Source organism: Oncorhynchus mykiss, chromosome 18, assembly GCF_013265735.2.
Source record: "Oncorhynchus mykiss isolate Arlee chromosome 18, USDA_OmykA_1.1, whole genome shotgun sequence".
In the NCBI taxonomy this organism is placed as follows: Eukaryota; Metazoa; Chordata; class Actinopteri; order Salmoniformes; family Salmonidae; genus Oncorhynchus; species Oncorhynchus mykiss.
Genome location: NC_048582.1, coordinates 19,984,243 through 20,001,402, shown reverse-complemented (window position 1 = coordinate 20,001,402; position 17,160 = coordinate 19,984,243). Strand labels below are relative to the sequence as shown.

General features: G+C 42.0%; 1 protein-coding gene across 6 annotated transcripts in view; it reads right to left on the bottom strand.

Moving 5' to 3' along the window:
- LOC110495777 (multidrug resistance-associated protein 4) overlaps window positions 1–8,844 on the bottom strand; it is a 56,496-nt gene extending 47,652 nt beyond the window's left edge. For 2 of the 6 annotated variants that reach the window (XM_021571202.2, XM_036952232.1), the window contains exon 1: window positions 8,475–8,823. In XM_021571202.2, the coding sequence (XP_021426877.2) occupies window positions 8,475–8,572 (98 nt within the window). In that variant the 5' untranslated portion in view covers window positions 8,573–8,823. Of the gene's footprint in view, window positions 1–1,664; window positions 1,781–7,949; window positions 8,110–8,474 lie in introns of those variants that run through there. The other 4 variants (XM_036952230.1, XM_021571201.2, XM_021571200.2 and 1 more) reach the window with 4 other exon arrangements.
- Between the last annotated feature and the right edge of the window lie 8,316 nt (window positions 8,845–17,160).

Below are 17,160 nucleotides of genomic sequence, written 5' to 3'. Positions count from 1 at the left end.
AAGCGACAACAAACATACTATTAATATAAACATATATACAGTACAGGCGCTGTGATACATTCTAAACTTGCTTTTTGCCTAAGTAACCTCTGGTGCAGAGCATTCAACTCGGGGTTCTATGCATTCTCTGGAAAATAATGCAACTCGGTGGAAGGTGAGTTCCACTCCTCGAGCACGCATTGTGGAACACATCTATGGAGCCAAATACCTGCCAAAAGGTTTAACGTACGTTTAACGTTTTTAACAAAATGTTTAACGTTCTTACTATCGTTAGAATAGTAAGAAAATCCATATGTAAATTGTTAGGATCGTTAAAAAAAAGCCATGCGGGAAACACAAACGTTAAAATAGATCTGTAAACGTACGATCCCTATGTTACAACTATGAATTAACATTTACACATTCCATTTTTACGTGTCCCTTTACTTGGTTACAGAACTTTTTATGCGTACAAACTTTTGTCAGTAATGTGGCATCTTAAAGGACATGAAACAAAACGTAGCTAGTCGAAGTTAACTAGTCAATCAAGCAACTCTAGCCCAGACGTTAGAGTTGCTTTGCTGTTTCTAGTTTAATTTTAAAAAGTCTCGCTCGTTTTAGAAGTGCATTCAATAACAATGTTATACCAGTAGATGACATAGTATAGGCTTGGGCCTTCAGCAAATGACTTGAGTGAGAATGACAAAGAAGAGCCTTGTCTAGAATATCCACCTGAACTTCAAAATAGAAAGTAAATATGATTTAGGGTAGGCCTATTCCATTATCTAAATATGCCATGCTGTTGTGTGTTATTTAAATGGCCAAATAATTGCATACATTTATTTTTATAGCTGCACTTGTTCCAGTATTTGGGAGCATGGACTATAGGTCTTATATTAGCCATTTTGACTGTTGTATTAGTGAATTCCACTCTGTATGTAGGCTTGTTATAGCCATTTGCGTTGCACAACCCCATCCCATAGAGGCTATATCCATATCAATAAATGAGACAAAACACCACATTAAGTCTTGGCTGTAACCTGTCCTGAGCGAAATAGCCACGGGGTGCCAAATGGTCAAGACTATCTATAGCCAATTCTTATTGCCAGATCTGTTTTCCCTATCAGCCACTGCACGTGCCTCTTCAACTATTTAGTTTACATTTTATTTAGAGGCTACATTTAGAGGCCTGTGAGCTAGGGTCTCTTTTTAAAGGGAGCTCTATAAATAAAAACTGTTATAAAACACAAAGAGTACTCAAATTATTCCGTAAGATACCAGTACCCAAAATTATAGCCTGAATTGCAATGCCTACAAGTTGAAGACCTATTTTTTTTATTTGGGACAGGTTGTAGGCACAAGTTGAAGACCTATTTTTTTATTTGGATAGGCCTAAATTAAACATTTACTTATTAGATAGGCTAACGAACTTTGGATCATTTGAATACACATGGATTTCAATAAACAAATGGATAAGACTGTTCTATTCTCTTTGATTTCGTTCCTATTGCAACGGACAGATCGCCGAATGAATGGCAAATTACTAAATGGATGACATACTGACTGACTGAAGTAAATGTTCAAATATGTTGGAATGACGAGTTGCACGCATCATGCATGCCCTGCACTTTATTTGGATAGTAGGCAAATATACCTACATTAGGGTATAATGACTGACTGCATACCTCCAGAAGGTAATCTCCTGAGGCTGAGGGGTGCTATTCCGAAGAGGCATGGAGATCACGAGAGCTTCAACTGGGCGGAAGTGTGGCGATGGAGGGAATAGCCTATATGGAGACCACTGCAACAGAGTTATTGTAAAGTATGGGAATAAGCTTATGCCAGACTTAGCCTACGTTTAACTTCTCCTGTGTTAATTTCAAAGGTCATATATATGTTCATTACCCGGGTTAGGGGAGGGTAGGCCTTCATTGTAAAATAAGAATTTGTTCTTAACTGACCTGCCTAGTTAAATAAAAGGTTAATGACCCGATTCATTTAAATCATGTCAAATTACTTTAAATTCCTATTAACCCCTCCTGCAGAACATGTTTTGGCAAAAAAATACAAATAAATGTTTAGTGGCAGACTCCAGTGGTCACAATTCATTCACCAAACATCTATTATTATTATTCTGTGTTTCATTAATCCTGGTACAATGCCCTCCACTAATATTGGCACCCTTGGTAAATATGAGCAAAACGGGCAATGAAAAACAAAAATGCCTTTGCTATTTATCCTCTTGGTCTTTCATTCAAAATATTCATAAAAATCAAACCTTCAATTTAAGTAAAGTGATTGAAAAAAAATGGTGAAGTAAATTAAATAAACATTTTTCTCCGGGACATGTGCCACAATTATTGGCACACCTAGAAGTTCTTGAGTAAAATCTAACTGAAGAAAATTCCCATTCATATTTTACGTTTTTAAGTTCACCTGAGTGATTAGGCCAAGTTCCCATAGTCCTCCATCACTATGGGAAAGACCCAAGAATACAGTAATGATGTGCAACAAAAGGCTGTTGAGCTGCACAAATCAGGAAATGGCTATAAGAAAATAGCTCAACGTTTGAAAATGCCATTTTCCACTATCAGGGCAATAATTAAGAAGTTTAAATCAACTGGAGATGTTAAACAATCGGCCTGGAAGAGGACATGTGTCTATATTGACCCCACGCACAGTGAGGAGGATGGTTTGAGGCCAAAAAAAATCTCCACGGATCACAGCTGGAGAATTGCAGACGTTAGTTGGGTCTTGAGGTCAGAAAGTCTCCAAAACTACAATAAGACGCCACCTACATAACCATACGTTTTTTGGGAGGGTTGCAATAAAAAAGTCATCAAACAAACTCAAGCGCCTACAAATTGCCAAATGTTACTGGAACTTTCAATGGTCAGATGAGAAAAAATAAAAAAAAGTAGGAAACAATCACCAGAGGTGGGTATGGCGTAGACAGAAAGATAACCATGCAGAAAAGTGCCTCATCCCCACTGTGAAGTATGGTGGTGGATCTTTGATGTTGTGGGGCTGTTTTTCTTCCAAAGGCCCTGGACAACTTGTTAGGATCCATGGTAGAGGTTGACTGATTATGATTTTTCAACGCCGATACCGATTATTGGAGGTCCAAAAAAAGCTGACAGCGATTAAATCGGCCGATTTTTATACGTAAAAAGGAGGACCAAAAAAAGCGCTGATTAATCGGTCAGCTTTTTTTGGTCCTCCAAGAATCGGTATCAGTGTTGAAAAATCACAATTGTGCTATTTTCGCAAATGCGCTTTTGTTACATCATCACCCGTTTGGCAAAGTAGGCTGTGATTCGATGATAAATTAACAGGCACCGCACTGATTATATGCATTGCAGGACAAGCTAATTAACCTAGTAATATCATCAACCATGTGTAGCTAACTAGTGATTATATGAAGATTAAAGGTCGACCGATTATGATTTTTCAACGCCGATACTGATACCGATTATTGGAGGACCAAAAAGGCCAATACCGATTAATCGGACGATTTAAATTTTAAAAAATAATAATAATGACAATTACAACAATACTGAATGAACACTTATTTTAACTTAATATAATACATCAATAAAATCAATTTAGCCTCAAATAAATAATGAAACATGTTCAATTTGGTTTAAATAATGCAAAAACAAAGTGTGTTGGAGAAGAAAGTAAAAGTGCAATATGTGCCATGTAAGAAAGCTAACGTTTCAGTTACTTACTCAGAACATGAGAACATATGAAAGCTGGTGGTTCCTTTTAGCATGAGTCTTCAATACTCCCAGGTAAGAAGTTTTAGGTTGTAGTTATTATAGGAATTACAGTGCCTTGCGAAAGTATTCGGCCCCCTTGAACTTTGCGACCTTTTGCCACATTTCAGGCTTCAAACATAAAGATATAAAACTGTATTTTTTTGTGAAGAATCAACAACAAGTGGGACACGATCATGAAGTGGAACGACAATTATTGGATATTTCAAACTTTAACAAATCAAAAACTGAAAAATTGGGCGTGCAAAATTATTCAGCCCCCTTAAGTTAATACTTTTTAGCGCCACCTTTTGCTGCGATTACAGCTGTAAGTCACTTGGGGTATGTCTCTATCAGTTTTGCACATTGAGAGACTGACATTTTTTCCCATTCCTCCTTGCAAAACAGCTCGAGCTCAGTGAGGTTGGATGGAGAGCATTTGTGAACAGCAGTTTTCAGTTCTTTCCACAGATTCTCGATTGGATTAAGGTCTGGACTTTGACTTGGCCATTCTAACACCTGGATATGTTTATTTTTGAACCATTCCATTGTACATGTTGCTTTATATTTTGGATCATTGTCTTGTTGGAAGACAAATCTCCGTCCCAGTTTCAGGTCTTTTGCAGACTCCATCAGGTTTTCTTCCAGAATGGTCCTGTATTTGGCTCCATCCATCTTCCCATCAATTTGAACCATCTTCCCTGTCCCTGCTGAAGAAAAGCAGGCCCAAACCATGATGCTGCCACCACCATGTTTGACAGTGGGGATGGTGTGTTCAGGGTGATGAGCTGTGTTGCTTTTACGCCAAACATAACGTTTTGCATTGTTGCCAAAAAGTTCAATTTTGGTTTCACCTGACCAGAGCACCTTCTTCCACATGTTTGGTGTGTCTCCCAGGTGGCTTGTGGCAAACTTTAAACAACACTTTTTATGGATATCTTTAAGAAATGGCTTTCTTCTTGCCACTCTTCCATAAAGGCCAGATTTGTGCAATATACGACTGATTGTTGTCGTATGGACAGAGTCTCCCACCTCAGCTGTAGATCTCTGCAGTTCATCCAGAGTGATCATGGGCCTCTTGGCTGCATCTCTGATCAGTCTTCTCCTTGTATGAGCTGAAAGTTTAGAGGGACGGCCAGGTCTTGGTAGATTTGCAGTGGTCTGATACTCCTTCCATTTCAATATTATCGCTTGCACAGTGCTCCTTGGGATGTTTAAAGCTTGGGAAATCTTTTTGTATCCAAATCCGGCTTTAAACTTCTTCACAACAGTATCTCGGACCTGCCTGGTGTGTTCCTTGTTCTTCATGATGCTCTCTGCGCTTTTAACGGACCTCTGAGACTATCACAGTGCAGGTGCATTTATACGGAGACTTGATTACACACAGGTGGATTGTATTTATCATCATTAGTCATTTAGGTCAACATTGGATCATTCAGAGATCCTCACTGAACCTCTGGAGAGAGTTTGCTGCACTGAAAGTAAAGGGGCTGAATAATTTTGCACGCCCAATTTTTCAGTTTTTGATTTGTTAAAAAAGTTTGAAATATCCAAAAAATGTCATTCCACTTCATGATTGTGTCCCACTTGTTGTTGATTCTTCACAAAAAAATACAGTTTTATATCTTTATGTTTGAAGCCTGAAATGTGCCAAAAGGTCGCAAAGTTCAAGGGGGCCGAATACTTTCGCAAGGCACTGTATATGACTATTTCCCTCTATACCATTTGTATTTCATTAACCTTTGACTATTGGATGTTCTTATAGACACTTTAGTATTGCCAGTGTAACAGTATAGCTTCCGTCACTCTCCTCCCTGGGCTAGAACCAGGAACACAACAACAGCCACCCTCGAAGCAGCGTTACCCATGCAGAGCAAGGGGAACAACCACTCCAAGTCTCAGAGCGAGTGACGTTTGAAACGCTATTAGCGCGCACCCGTCTAACTAGCTAGCCATGTTACTTTGGTTACACCAGCTTCATCTCGGGAGTTGATAGGCTTGAAGTCATAAACAGCGCAATGCTTGACACACAACGAAGAGCTGCTGGCAAAACACACGAAAGTGCTGTTTGAATGAATGCTTACGAGCCTGCTGCTGCCTACCACCGCTCAGTCAGATACTTAGATACTTGTATGCTCAGTCAGATTATATGCAACACAGGACACGCAAGATAAACTAGTAATATCATCAACCATGTGTAGTTAACTAGTGATTATGATTGATTGATTTTTATAAGATAAGTTTAATGCTAGCTAGCAACTTACCTTGGCTTACTGCATTCGCATAACAGGCAGTCAGTCTCCTTGTGGAGTGCAACGAGAGGCAGGTGGTTATAGCGTTGGACTAGTTAACTGTAAGGTTGCAAGATTGGATCCCCTAAGCTGACAAGGTGAAAATCTGTCGTTTTTCCCCTGAATGAGGCAGTTAACCCACCATTTCTAGACCGTCATTGAAAATAAGAATGTGTTCTTAACTGACTTGCCTAGTTAAATAAAGATGAAATAAAGGTGTAAAAAAAATGATGGTCAGCCTGCCACGCAGCTTCCTCATGGAATGCAACGTAATCGGCCATAATCGGCCTCCAAAAACGTCAATTACCGATTGTTATGAATACTTGAAATCGGCCCTAATTAATTGGCCATGCCGATTAATCGGTTGACCTCTAATACATGGTATCATGGACTCCATCAAGTACCTGACTGCCTCTGCTAGAAAGCTTAAACTGGGCCGTGGTCAAATCTTCCAGCAGGACAACGATCCAAAGCACACCTCAAAATCAACACAACAATGGTTCACTGACCACAGAATCAAGGTTCTGCCATGGCCATCCCAGTCCCCTGACCTAAACCCCATAGAACACCTGTGGGATGAGCTGAAGAGGAGAGTCCACAAGGGTGGACCTCGGAATCTGAAGGATCTGGAGAGATTCTGTATGGAGGAATGGTCTCAGATCCCTTGCTATGTGTTCTCCAACTTCATTACACATTATAGGAGAAGACTCAGCTGTTATCTTGGCAAAGGAGGTTGCACAAAGTATTGAATGTAGGGCTGCCAATAATTGTGTCACACGTGAGAAAAACATAATTAATTTTTTAACTTTCATTAAAAGGTTAGGTTTTTGTGAATATTTTGAATGTAAGATTAAGAGCATAAACAAATATGTACATTTTTTTTTACCAAGGGTGCCAATATTAATGTAGGGCACTGTGTGTGTGTGTGTGAGAGATATATAAACACACACACACACACACACACACAACTGGTTATGATTGCAGACAAAGCCCAGAGAACGGGATTGTGCAATATTGAATAAGTCATATTTTGATAAGGTGTATGCATGGGGATGTCCACATCAAACCCAGAGATATGCCCATGCTGTAGAGATACACCTGGCTGACAAAACGTATTAACCGTTGTAGACATAATACAGCTATTGATGTCTAGACTTGCGCTGGCAAAAAAATCCATTACATTAGCTATCAAATGTGACGTAAACTCAATTGAGGAGTAATTGAGACTTAACTTGAAAAACGAGCAGAATATCTCTTTCCGTTTTCCCTGAGTTAGTATATTTAAAAACGGTGTTATGCTTGTTCGGGTAGCACACGTTATTTTTGTGGTTGAGATGAAACTGCCAAAACTCTGAAAGGGATTATTGTACGTCAGCTTCATTAAATAGTACCCGCAAAACACCCGTCTCTAATTCAACTGTGAAGAGGCGACTCTGCCAGTGGAGGACTTGTGAGGCGTCTGTTTCTCAAACGAGACACTCTAATGTACTTGTCCTCTTGATCAGTTGCACATCAGGGCCTCCCACTCTTTCTATTCTGGTTAGAGACCGTTTGCACTGTTCTGTAAAGGGAGTAGTACATAGCGTTTTAATTTGGTCTTGCTTGTCTGAAAACGTAGGTTTCATTCTGTGTTGATTTTTGGACAGAGATATGCACTGAGCTTGGCTACAGCTGTATTATAGTCATCAGCTGCTCTGGTATCTTGCAGTGTGTCAAATATATCGTACACATCCGACCCTGCATAGCGTAACAGTAATGCCCTTTTCTGTGTTATCCGCGCCGTCTAATGCCACTAGAAAATTGTTTCCACCTCGAGCTGGGTTCCGTGTGTACATCATGGTATTGTATTGTAACAATGTACGATATTAGTTAGCTGATTCCGACGTTCGCTAGTCTGTTTTTGCTATCTTCGTTTACTCACATAGGCACGTAGTTCGCCTTGTTAATTACATTCGCCTCTTGTGCGTTTCACTCGTCGCCAATTGTAACATCCACAGTTGTTTAGATGTCGGGGCATTCGTATACTTTAGTTTAACTTTACTCCGAAGTATGCTGGCATTGCATAGTTCACATGACATATCACAACTGTCTGGCAACTGTAAAACATGGAGCATACACGGACTGGAATGTGGCATAATGTTCACTACATTACAGCTACTGCCATTTTACTCGCCCTAGCAGAGCTGGTTAGGCTGTTTTTATGTTACCCAGGTCATTAGTGACTAACTGTGCTGCTGGCAACAATTTAATAACGTTTTTTTGGCCTACGTTTAATGACACCTGCCATAGTTAACCGGTGTTGGGCGTTCGTAAATGGCCGTTATTTTGAGCTCTGGCACTCTCAAACGACAGCCAGAGCGAATTTACGAACGCACCCATAATAGCCAGGCTACTTTCAAAAGATCGAGCTACAGAGTGTTAACTGTAAACAAAGTTGTATACTTACCAGAAAAACATCCGTGAAAAGAAATTGGCTGTTGTTGATGGATTACATTTAACATCTTTCTTCAGTTGTTCCATTGTGCAATGACACCACGCCAACATGTGCAAATAAAAAGTAGGAGGAGTCTACCGTGTCCAGTCGAATTCACCATTAATATGTTTAGTTATTCGAAAATGACGGAAACATTAACTTCCTTGACCATGCTGTAGGTCATGTAACTCACAGAAGGTTGGTGCCACTTGAATTGGGGAGGACGTGTTCGTGGTAATGGTTGGAGCGGAAAAGGGTAATGTTTCAAATACATCAAACATATGGTTTGATGCCATTCCATTTGCTCCGTTCCAGCCATTATGAGCCGTCTTCCCCTCAGCAGCCTCCACTGATGTGACTTTTTGTTACATGCAACATGCTTTGTGGACTTCAATGGACAGATGTTGCTCTCTTTTTTTTGTGATGAAACAAAGGACTATATAACAGGGTGGAAAGGCATATTTTGCCCAGCAGCGGCCCACCCCCAAGTGTCTGAAGAAGACAAGGAAGCAAAATGGAGCTTTAGCGCCTCATTCCAAAGCCTAGAATGCGCCTGCCAGAAAATCATTACTCCCATCCCAGGGCTCCAACTGGGATGCCAAGAAACCAGGCTCAGACTCATGCTGTACCTGCTCAGGAGTGGAGGAACAGACACTCTCAGCCCTACAGACGAGGTGGAGCGCAGCATCGCCCAAGAAGCAGAGGTGCACCACAGCACGCTGAGCCTCGTCCTTGGTGGGACCGATTTCCTAGCGCAACACCATTTCCTTGAGCACCACTTTTCCAGCTGAAAAGAGTCAACACCCAACAAATTGGTTCTTATGCACTCTAACACAAGGTTATGCACTACAATTTTGTCAGTGACCCTACACTTCAGGGGTGTCTTGAAAACAACAGCTCGCAACCCTGCTGAAAAGCAAACACTCAGCTCAGAAATGCATTTCCTCCTGGAAAAGCATGCAATCGAAGAGGTAGAATCAGAGCAACAAAACTGCGGGTTCTACTCAAATCTATTTTCTGGTGGCAAAAAAGGGCAGATCCTGGATCCTGAAGGTGTCTGAGTCATCATCTTTCCGCATTTCCCTTCAAAATGCTGCCAATCAAAACCATCCTTCAGTCAGTAAAACCAGGTGATTGGTTCACCACAGTGGACCTGAAAGACGCATACTTTCATATCCCCATTCTACCTGCACAACAGAAAATACCTGAGATTTGCCTTCGAAATGTGTTTTCAGTTTTTTCATTCTACCCTTTGGCCTTTCACTCACGCCTCGCATTCTCACAAAGTGCATAAGCGCAGTGCTAGCCCCTTTTCGCCAAGCAGGAGTCAGGGTCCTGAACTACTTAGACGATTGGATAATATGTGGTCTGGTCCACACTCAGTGTGTGCACTTCCTGGGCTTGACACTGTACACTCAAATCATGTGAGCAACACTCTTTCCAGAAAGAGTGGTGTCGTTGCCAAATTGCCTTTCAACATTCAAACTGAGAAAACAGGTGACAGCACTAGAGAGCCAGAGGCTCCTAGGCCTCCTGGCGGCTGCAGTCCATGTTGTACAGTTGGGCTTGCTCCACATGTGGCCAATACAGCGCTGGTACAACAGACACTATCTATGTCTCAGAAGAGACAAACACAAAAAGCTGACCATTTCAATGAGTTGCTGAAGAGCAATGCAATGGTGGCGCCTAGCACTTCAAACTCCCAGTGGAGTTCTCCTAGGCACAATTTACAACCAGGTGACTTTGAACACAGGGATGAGGAGCAGCCTTGAACTAGTCCTGGGTGTATGGTCAGTACCATGGACAACAGCTCACGTCTACGTACTGGAGCGCAATGCGGTTCACCTTGTACTCCGGCACTTCCTCCCAGTACTATAGGACAACATGTACTGATACGGACTTAACAGTGGTTGCACACATCAACCACCAAGGCGGACTGAGGTCTATGGCACTGCAGCAGATAGCAAGGGAGCTACTGCTTTGGGCAAACAGACACCTTACATCCCTCAGAGCACCTGCCGGTGGTGGAGAATCAGGCAGCATACCTTCTCTCTAGTGGAGGCCCTTATCCTTATGACTGGAGGATATGGTGGGATGCTGTATGCGTTGCCACCAATTCCTTTGATCTTCCTCAAGACCTGAGGGAGCAGCCTCGAGAGCGCGTCAGTTCTACTAGTTGATCCACATTGGCCACAGCATCCCTGGTTTTCAGACCTTGCACAGCTGACAACCTCCCAACCATGAGATTTCCCTCTTCGAAAGGACCTCCTGTCACAAGCGAACGGCAAGCTTTGGCACCCTAACTCAGCATACTGAAGTTGTGGGTGTGGCCCCTGGAAGTGACTGCCTTGTAGCTGCAGAGTTGCCCTCCTTGGTAATTGATACAATTCAGGCAGCCAGGGCATCCTCTACGCTGTATACCTACCTACAAGTGGAATCTTTTCTGTAATTTGACTTTCTCCAGTAGCTTATGTCTGCAGGGAAGTCCCCATCTATACTGAAGCGTTGATCCCATGTTTCATGAGCAGAAATAAAAGGTGCCAGAAATGTTCCATACGCACAAAAAGCTTATTTATCCCACATTTTGTGCACAAATTCTTTTGCATCCCTGTTATTGAGCATTTCTCCTTTGCCAAGATAATCCACCCACCTGACGGGGGCGGCAGGGTAGACTAGTGGTTAGAGCGGTGGTTAGAATCCCCCAGCTGACAAGGTCGTTCTCCCCCTGAACAGGCAGTTAACCCACTGTTCCTAGGCGGTCATTGAAAATAAGAATTTGTTCTTAACTGACTTGCCTAGTTAAATAAAGGTAAAAAAGAACTGCATGATCATTGCACAGGTGTACTGGGGACAATAAACGTTCCCTAAATGTGCAGTTTTGTCACACAACACAATGCCACAGATGTCTCAAGTTTTGAGGGAGCATGCAACTGGCATGCTGACTGCAGGAATGTCCACCAGAGCTTTATTTTAATTTATCTACCATAAACCACCTCCAACGTTGTTTTAGAGAACTTTACAGTTTGTTGAATCGTCCTTAGAACCGCAGACCACATGCAACCATGCCAGCCAGGAACTCTACATCCAGCTTGTTGAAACTGAGGAGTATTTATGTCTGTAATAAATCCCTTTTGTGGGGAAAAACTCATTCTGATTGGCTGGGCCTGGCTTCCCTGTGGTTAGGCCTATGCCCTCCCAGGCCCACCCATGGCTGCACCCCTGGCCAGTCATGTGAAATCCATAGATTTATGGATTTAATGTATTTTACTTGACTGATTTCCTTATATGAACTCAGTAAAATTGTTGAAATTGTTGCATGTTGTGTTTACATTTTTGTTCAGTATACATTAAAAGTGTATATTGCAGCCATCTGTATGGGTCATGGCCAGATTGCGGGTGCATCATGGGCAGTCTAGAATTACAATTCATTATAAGGTGCCCACGGACTACGGCTCTCCGATGCTCCTTCAATACCCTCATGGGCATTAGATGTTGCCCTACGATCACAAATGAGCCCACAATTTGAGCACCTGTCTTCACTTGAGCTACACTACATGACCAAAAGTATGTGGACACCTGCTGGTTCAACATCTCATTCCAAAATCATGGGCATTAATATGGAGTTGCTTCCCCCTTTGCTGCTATAATATCCTCCACTGATCTGGGAAGGCTTTCCACTAGATGCTGGAACATTACTGCAGGGACTTGCTTCCATTCAGCCACAAGAGCATTAGTGAGGTCAGGCACTGATGTTGGACGATTAGGCCTGGCTCACAGTCGGTGTTCCAATTGATCCCAAAGCAGAAACAGGAAAGGGCCTTCCCCAACTGTTGCCACAAAGATGGATGCACGGGATCGCTTAGAATGTCATTGTATGCTGTAACGTTAGGATTTCCCTTCACTGGAACTAAGGGGCCTAGCCCGAACCATGAAAAACAGCCCCAGATCATTATTCCGCCAACACCAAACTTTACAGTTGGCACTATGTATTGGGGCAGGTAGCATTCTCCTTGGATCCGCCAAGCCTAGATGCATCCGTCAGACTTCCAGATCGTGAAGCGTGATTCATCACTCCAGAGACCGCGTTTCCACTGCTCCAGTGTCCAATAGTGGCGAGCTTTACACCACTCCAGCTGAAGTTTGGCATTGAGCGTGGTGATCTTAGGCTTGTGTGCGGCTGCTCGGCCATGGAAACCCATTTCATGAAACTGATTTTTACGCACTTCAGCACTCGGCGGTCCTGTTCTGTCAGCTTGTGTGGCGTACCATTTTGCAGCTGAGCCATTGTTGCTTCTAGACATTTCCACTTCACAATAACAGCACTTACAGTTGACAGGGGCAGCTCTAGCAGGGTAGAAATGTGTGAACTGACTTGTTGGAAAGGTGGCATCTTATGATGATGCCACGTTGAAAGTCACTGAGCGCTTCAGTAAGACCATTCTAATGCCAATGTTTGTCTATGGAGATCGCATGGCTTTGTGCTTGATTTTATACACCCACGGGTGTGGCTGAAATAGCCGAAACCACTCATCTGAAGGGGTGTCCACATACTTTTGTATATATAGTGTATGTAAGCTCTCAGTCAAGACTGCCTTTCTATTGGCTATTGTTTAAGCCAAGCGTGTTGGAGAATTACATCCACCTTCTACCCATCCTGTTCAGAAGGTTCTCTCTGGACTCTATCTGTGCTGTTAAATGTAGGGCAACACCCATGACTTTCATAAGGTACATCACACTCAATGTTATGTCCACACTATCCGTGAGGGCTGTGAATCTGGACACGGCACACTCGCTCAACCCAGAAAAGTAAGCGTACTGTGAACCTTGTACATACATACTTATCAACCATCAGTGAGATGGATGTCCTAAACAGTGACCTTCCACTCTTGGTGCTATTGCACCCAGTTAAAAAGCCTCATGTTTTAAGTTCTTGCGTTCAGCTTGCTTGTGTATACGGTTGTATATCACAGTTGAAATTCTGTGTTACCCTGTTGGGTAATTATATTTTTGCTGCATCCTGTGGTGGATAGGAGGATGTCCTAGGGACTCATCTAGACTAAGTAAAATGGTGAGCCTCTCCCATAGGTTGTTTGGTGACATGTTGTGAAAACGAAAGAGAACGTTTTGGATGTAACCTTGGTTCTCAGATTAGAGTAATGGGTCGCTAAGCTTTCATGTCGTTCCTCCACCTTAAGTAATAGACAGTATGTCACGTCATACCGCATTTTATAATGACAGGTTAAGTGGGTACAGTAAGGGTGTGGAGTGAATGTAATTATACAACGGGTGGTTCTAATCCTGAATGCTGATTGGTTAAAACTGCTTTCCAGCCTGTGTCTATTTCACAAATTACCACCAGCAAAATCGATGAAGTTGAAATGCCTATTTACTCTGTTCCATCTCACTGCTCAATCCACTGTCAACCCTGCCAGGAAATGTATAAATTTGATCTCCACTATAAAAAAACCCATCTAGACATTATCTCCTAATTTATTTTAGATTTGCATTTGGTTTTCAACAGCAGAGATTTGTATAAACATTGCTGTCGCTCTCCGAGCTTTTAAATACTGTTTCAATATTTAATTGCGATCTCCACCGTCCCATATAAAATTAATGTGTCAGAACACTGACAGCAAATTTAGTTGGTTGTCATAGCAACACACAAACCTTTTTTCAGTTGACTGGCTAAATCCAACTTTGTTGCGAAAACTGAAACGGATGAGTGGAACATGTATTATGATCTTTTCGACGGCATTACTATGGATGAATGGGAAAAAGAGATGGCAATAATACCAATGCATGCAGATTTGGAGGATACTGCATTGAATGACCTAGACCAGAGAAAAGCCTCAACGGAAAAAAACACACAGTTAAGAACACAAACTGGGCTGTGCTTTGCTTCGGGGGCTGGCTAGCAGAGAATAACGTTGTTGACTTCAAAACTGTCACGAAGGAAAAGTTTAACATCCTTCTCCGACAGTTTTATGGAAATGTGCGAATTGGGAAGGGGGAGCAGTGTAGCATAAGTAGCTACCTGGCACTCAGTAGTGGGCTCAACCGGTTTCTAAATGACCCACCCATCGGTCGCAACTGGTGTCTCGAAGCATGTATTTCAGGGCAACATCAAACAGCTAAGAACGCAAGGAAAATATGTCACAAACAGCCACCCTCCCTTCACCGATAAGGACATGGCCCAGCTCAAACTCCCAGGCTCTGAATCCCGGTACACCATCCGGTCTGGTCCAGAAAGTGTGGTTCAACCTCCAGTTACATCTGGGTCGAATAGGAAAAGAGGGGAACAGACAACTAAAGCCCAACGGACTGGGCATAATCTGTTTGTGTTATTTCTAAATTGCTCTCGTAATTAGGGTACTGGAAAACAATATAACAACGCATTCTCTCTCAGATACGCCACTCTCGCATATAACGAGGCCACAAAGAATCATCTGGACCCAAGGGAGATAGCGGTGCCAATATATCCAACAAACACCGTTTTTTTCGGCATTATCACTTAAGTCAGCTGTGGTGGATAAAGTGAATGTATGGTTTCATTTATTAAAATCAGCTCAAATGAATGTCATGGCTTGTCTTTATTTTGTCTGAACAGTGTCATGACAAGAGAACACATTTGTTCTGCCAGGCATCATAAACTCATTGTTATGGATGTATCCAAATAAATCTTAACTAGAAAACATCTTTAAAAAAAATCAGCTACTTGTACTGCTGTTATTCTGACTACACTTTTTGACGTGACTGTGAACTAGACGTAGTCGGCTAGCTAGCGAGCAAGGGAGTCAGTATGGCAATGGATCATTTAGAACAAACGACTGGGTTGCGTCTATACATACAGAACATAAAGAACGAACGACTGGGTCGCGTCTCTAGCAACCCTAGATTTGTGTTGGGACTATATCTTGTGGAAGGATGAAATAGTACGAATAAATTGACGTTTTTAATTTAAATGTCGATCATTATTTGAATATGTTAGCAACCACTCGTATACAAGTGATAATGTCCCCGAAGCCGGCATTATCACTTAAACATCTTTGATATTAAGCATCTCAATCACATCGCGAGAAGAAGTTCCCATAAATCGTTCGCCGACAGACTACTCAGAGAACCAAGGCTACATCCGTAACCCAACGTTGTTAGCGGACACATGGTGAGGTCAACACTGATGCAGTGAGACAAGTAACTGACAGTGGTTGTGAGGTTGTCAACTGCATCAAATTGGTCGGTTTGCATTTGCATTTCGCACGTAACCTCTGAGGTTGCTTTTCAAAAGACACCTACCTTTCTAATGTTATTTCGGGTGCAGTGGGCCTGCCCAATACGGAAATCCCATTAGCTTTGACAGCTTTACATACACACTGTAGGCGTAGAGATGTTATACTATCTATGCAATGTACAGCAGCAAAATATTTTGCAGCAGTAAAATACAGTTGAAGTCGGAAGTTTACATACACCTTAGCCAAATACATTTAAACTCAGTTTCTCACAATTGCTGATATTTCACAAGCTTCCCACAATAAGTTGGGTGAATTTTGTCCCATTTCTCCTGACAGAGCTGGTGTAACTGAGTCAGGTTTGTAGGGCTCCTTGCTCCACATGCTTTTTCAGTTCTGCCCACAAATCTTCTATAGGATTGAAGTCAGGGCTTTGTGATGGCCACTCTAATTTCTTGACGTTGTTGTTCTTAAGCCATTTTGGCACAACTTTTGAAGTATGCTTGGTGTCATTGTCCATTTGGAAGACCCATTTGCGACCAAGCTTGAACTTCTTAACTGATGTCTTGAGATGTTGCTTCAATATATTCACAATTTTCCTACCTCATGATGCCATCTATTTTGTGAAGTGCACCAGTCCCTCCTGCAGCAAAGCACCCCCACGCTTCACGGTTGGGATGGTGTTCTTTGGCTTGCAAGCCTCCCCCTTTTTCCTCCAAACATAACGATGGTCATTATGGTCTATTTTTGTTTCATCAGACCAGAGGACATTTCTCCAAAAAGTAAGTAGGTCTCATTTTACTGTGGATATAGATACTTTTGTACCCGTTTCCCCCAGCATCTTTACAAGGTTCTTTGCTGCGTGGTCCCATGGTGTTTAAACTTGAGTACTATTGTTTGTACAGATGAACATGGTACCTTCAGGCGTTTGGAAATTTCTCCCAAGGATGAACCAGACTTGTGGAGGTCTACAATTGTTTTTCTGCGACCTTGGCTGATTTCTTTTCATTTTCCCATGATGTCAAGCAAAGAGGCACTGAGTTTGAAGGTAGGCCTTGAAATTCATCCACAGGTACACCTCCAATTGACTCAAATTATGTCAATTATCCTATCAGAAGCTTCCAAAGCCATGACATAATTTTCTGGTATTTTCCAAGCTGTTTAAAGGCACAGTCAACTTAGTGTATGTAAACTTTTGACCCACTGGAATTGTGATGCAGTGAATTTTAAGTGAAATAATCTCTCTATAAACAATTGTTGGAAAAATTACTTGTGTCATGCACAAAGCAGATGTCCTAACCGACTTACCAAAACTATAGTATGTTGACAATAAATTTGTGGAGTGGTTGAAAAAAACAGTTTTAATGACTCCAACCTAGTGTATGTAAACTTCCGACTTTAACCGTATGTTTTAAAAGCCTGTCATTGTTTTG